Source organism: Frankliniella occidentalis, unplaced genomic scaffold, assembly GCF_000697945.3.
Source record: "Frankliniella occidentalis isolate FOCC.00 unplaced genomic scaffold, Focc_3.1 Scaffold52, whole genome shotgun sequence".
Lineage (NCBI taxonomy): Eukaryota > Metazoa > Arthropoda > Insecta > Thysanoptera > Thripidae > Frankliniella > Frankliniella occidentalis.
In genome coordinates this window covers 1,095,726-1,098,638 of record NW_026267182.1, presented here as the reverse complement: position 1 = coordinate 1,098,638, position 2,913 = coordinate 1,095,726, and the positions used below count along the sequence as shown (strand labels likewise).

Below are 2,913 nucleotides of genomic sequence, written 5' to 3'. Positions count from 1 at the left end.
TTACCGTGTCTCCACAAGCGTCGTAAAGTTCCCTCCCCGCCCGTAAATGTCTTGTATGTGTTGGCCAGGTGGGGTGGTGGGGTGGGGCGGGGATGAGCCCAGGGTGGGGTCCCGGCCGGCCAGCCGACCACCACGACGACGGCGCCGGCGACTGACCTGACCGCACGGAGAGGGACGATCGTCCCAGACCTGCTGCGCTGCGGAGGGCGGGGCGGCCTGCTTTTATCACCTCTTCATGACTTACTTCATGACGAACGCGACGCGGGGCAGGTTTGAGACGAGCCCCTCACCCCCACCACACCCCCATCTCACAGCCCCGCGCTCACCCCCTTGGTCAGCCTTCGCCGTCCTCGCCGCTGCTGGCCACCGGCTTGCTTGTTATCATCAAGCGCTGCTGCAGCTGCCAAGGTTTTCGCGGGGAATGCCAAGCTACGGACGATAAGAAACTGACTGAAGAGCCCCCCTACTTTTCCCGTTTTAACCCCCACCCCTTTTTTAACCTCCACTGCCCCCCCCCCCACCCTCTTACCCCCTCCGTGAAAAATAATGACCAGGGTGGGTCGGGCTATCGCAGCTGGACGCCATAAATACCGGGGAGATTTATACCGGACAAACCCGTCCGCGATGATAATTCTGCATAATAATGGCGGGTAATTGTTACCATCATCTTTCCACGACGGGGAAAAAAAAGAAAATAAAGAAAATAAAAAGCTGAATAAACTATGGCGAGAATCAATTTGTGTTGTTGTTGTTGCAGCTGCACGGGCTGCGCAGGCTGATGCAGGGCGACCCCAAGCACCCCAAGGCCCCGCTCGGCAACAACTTCCGGCAGACCCAGCAGCTGCACTTCCGCCCCGTGCGGACCAACATCGACTTCAAGAACAACCCGGTGAGTGGCCGGTGGGGTGAAGCGGGGTGGGGTGGGGCAGGGTGGAGTAGGGTGGTGCACACTCTGCTGCAACGCCTCCGAGACACGAAGCGGTCTCAAAACAAGCACGGGGAGATGGAAAAGCGAAGAGTGTGTCGAACCGGGGTGCAATAACTTCCTTCACGTGAGCCGAGCTCGTATGATGAGAAATCCACGCGATTCGTGCTGCTGTCGTATCGGTTATATCGTCCTCGTCGCCGTTGTTGTTTGGCACATCGACGCCGGGTGAGCCTCTGATATTCCGTCCGTTTGTTCCAGAAGGAGGGCAAGTTCTGCGCGAGCATGTACAACAGCGTCCACTACAAGGGTAAGTATGAGGCATTGGTCGTGACTCCGCGACGCTGTTCCGCGAGTCGTTGTGTGCGGTGCGTTGCGAGGGGGTAATGGAGCCCATGGGGTGGTGGGGAATGGCACGGCGCGCAAGCCCCGGGGCCGCCGCCGCCGCCGGGGGGGCTCGCCTCGCCAAAAGTTATCCGCCTGTTACACTTCTGCTAACACTAGTGAAGTAATAAGAGAGACTCCGAGGACCTCTCTCTGGCGGGGCGTGGCGGCAGCGGTGTGGCCTGCTGGTGGGGTGGGGGAGGGGGGGGGGACAGGAGGGAGGATCAGACAACCCCTCGACCCCCCCGCACCACCATCCGAGCAGCAAGGAGAAGGAGGACGTGTTGCGGCGCCTGGCGCCCACCAGCTCGTAGGCGTCGCCGTGGCGCCTAACTTGTGCGCGCCACGCCACGCCACGCGCTCCACACTGCCACAATGAGTGCGAAAAGTAGTTTTGTGTTTCGAAAGAATAAACTAGAAAGTTTGCCGGCCTGATGGCTTTCTCTCCTTCCTGGCTCGGCCTCAACAAGCTCGCCAGCCGGTGCTGCCGCCGGGCCACCCTCCCGCTGCACCCCAAAAGACGTCTCCGTGCGCGCGAAAGAGACAGAGATTTGAATTCAAGTGTGATGAGTGATGTCGTTTCTGTTGCAGCCAACACCTGGAAGAAGCGATGATGGGGCGCTCTGGCGTCGTGAAAGGCATGTAAAACAGCTGCCCACCCCGGCGGGCGCGGCCGACCTACTGTATCACTTCCTGCCAAAACAGAAGAGAGAAGAAAAACAAACAGCTATGTTTTAATTAGAGCTACAAGCGCTGAGCGTACCCCCCGTTGTTGTCTATGTTAAAATTATTGGTTAAGAGAGAAAATGTCGCGGGGTGGAAAGGCGACGCGTAGATTTAAAAAAATTTAGTTGTAATAATTAGCTTCGGCGAACGCTTTCTACCTCGCTTGCCGTACGAGCATGACTGACAAGACACTATACTGGGCGCGCTTCGTCGAGGCCCTCTTACAAAAAAAAGGGGGCGGGTAACTTCCATCGGGAAGTTTATCAACAGTTTAAGGAGGCTATTGTGCCGGAAAACAAAACCACAAAAACGATATGTAAGCAGGAAAGTGTCGACGTTTCCTTTTCGCCCTCCAATAATACGCCCGGCCATCATGGAGCCGCTTTAGCGCAGCTGGCCAATATTCCCCTCAAAATACATATCGTCTCTTCCTAACCTGTGATGTGCACAAAAATATCTTACTTAATGTTCTAGAGAATTGTTGACTTACAAATTTTATAGAAACGTGTATACTTATTATGTGTAATAAAAACGTGTCACAAAGTTACGTTTATGGAACGCGTCAGTCAGTCCATCCCCTGCTCCTCCTTCTTCTTCTCGCACCTTTGGCGCCCTATTTTTTCGTCTCTAATTAAAATATGCCAAACGTCCGTCCGTCCGCGTGAAGGTTTATAAACGCTAAACCCGGTGGACGTGACGAGCCGCGCAGAGCAGCAGCAATATCAGGGGAGTGCGCAGAGCAGAGCGGCGCAGAGAGGTGGTCCAGCAGCCCGGGAGGGATTCGCAGCCGACTGTGCGCGGCGCGCTGTGCGGCCGACTAACAAATGACTGACGAGTTAATTAATATGTTTGCCTGGTCTGGGGGCGCGGCGGCGGCG

At 56.2% G+C, this 2,913-nt stretch overlaps 1 protein-coding gene across 2 annotated transcripts in view; it reads left to right on the top strand.

Moving 5' to 3' along the window:
* LOC113205259 (carbonic anhydrase-related protein 10) overlaps positions 1–2,582 on the top strand; it is a 41,043-nt gene extending 38,461 nt beyond the window's left edge. The window contains exons 9-11 of one of the 2 annotated variants that reach the window (XM_026420806.2): positions 758–889; positions 1,190–1,235; positions 1,901–2,582. In XM_026420806.2, the coding sequence (XP_026276591.1) occupies positions 758–889; positions 1,190–1,235; positions 1,901–1,923 (201 nt within the window). In that variant the 3' untranslated portion in view covers positions 1,924–2,582. Of the gene's footprint in view, positions 1–757; positions 890–1,186; positions 1,236–1,900 lie in introns of both variants that reach the window. The other variant, XM_026420805.2, reaches the window with a different exon arrangement.
* Positions 2,583–2,913: the final 331 nt, after the last annotated feature.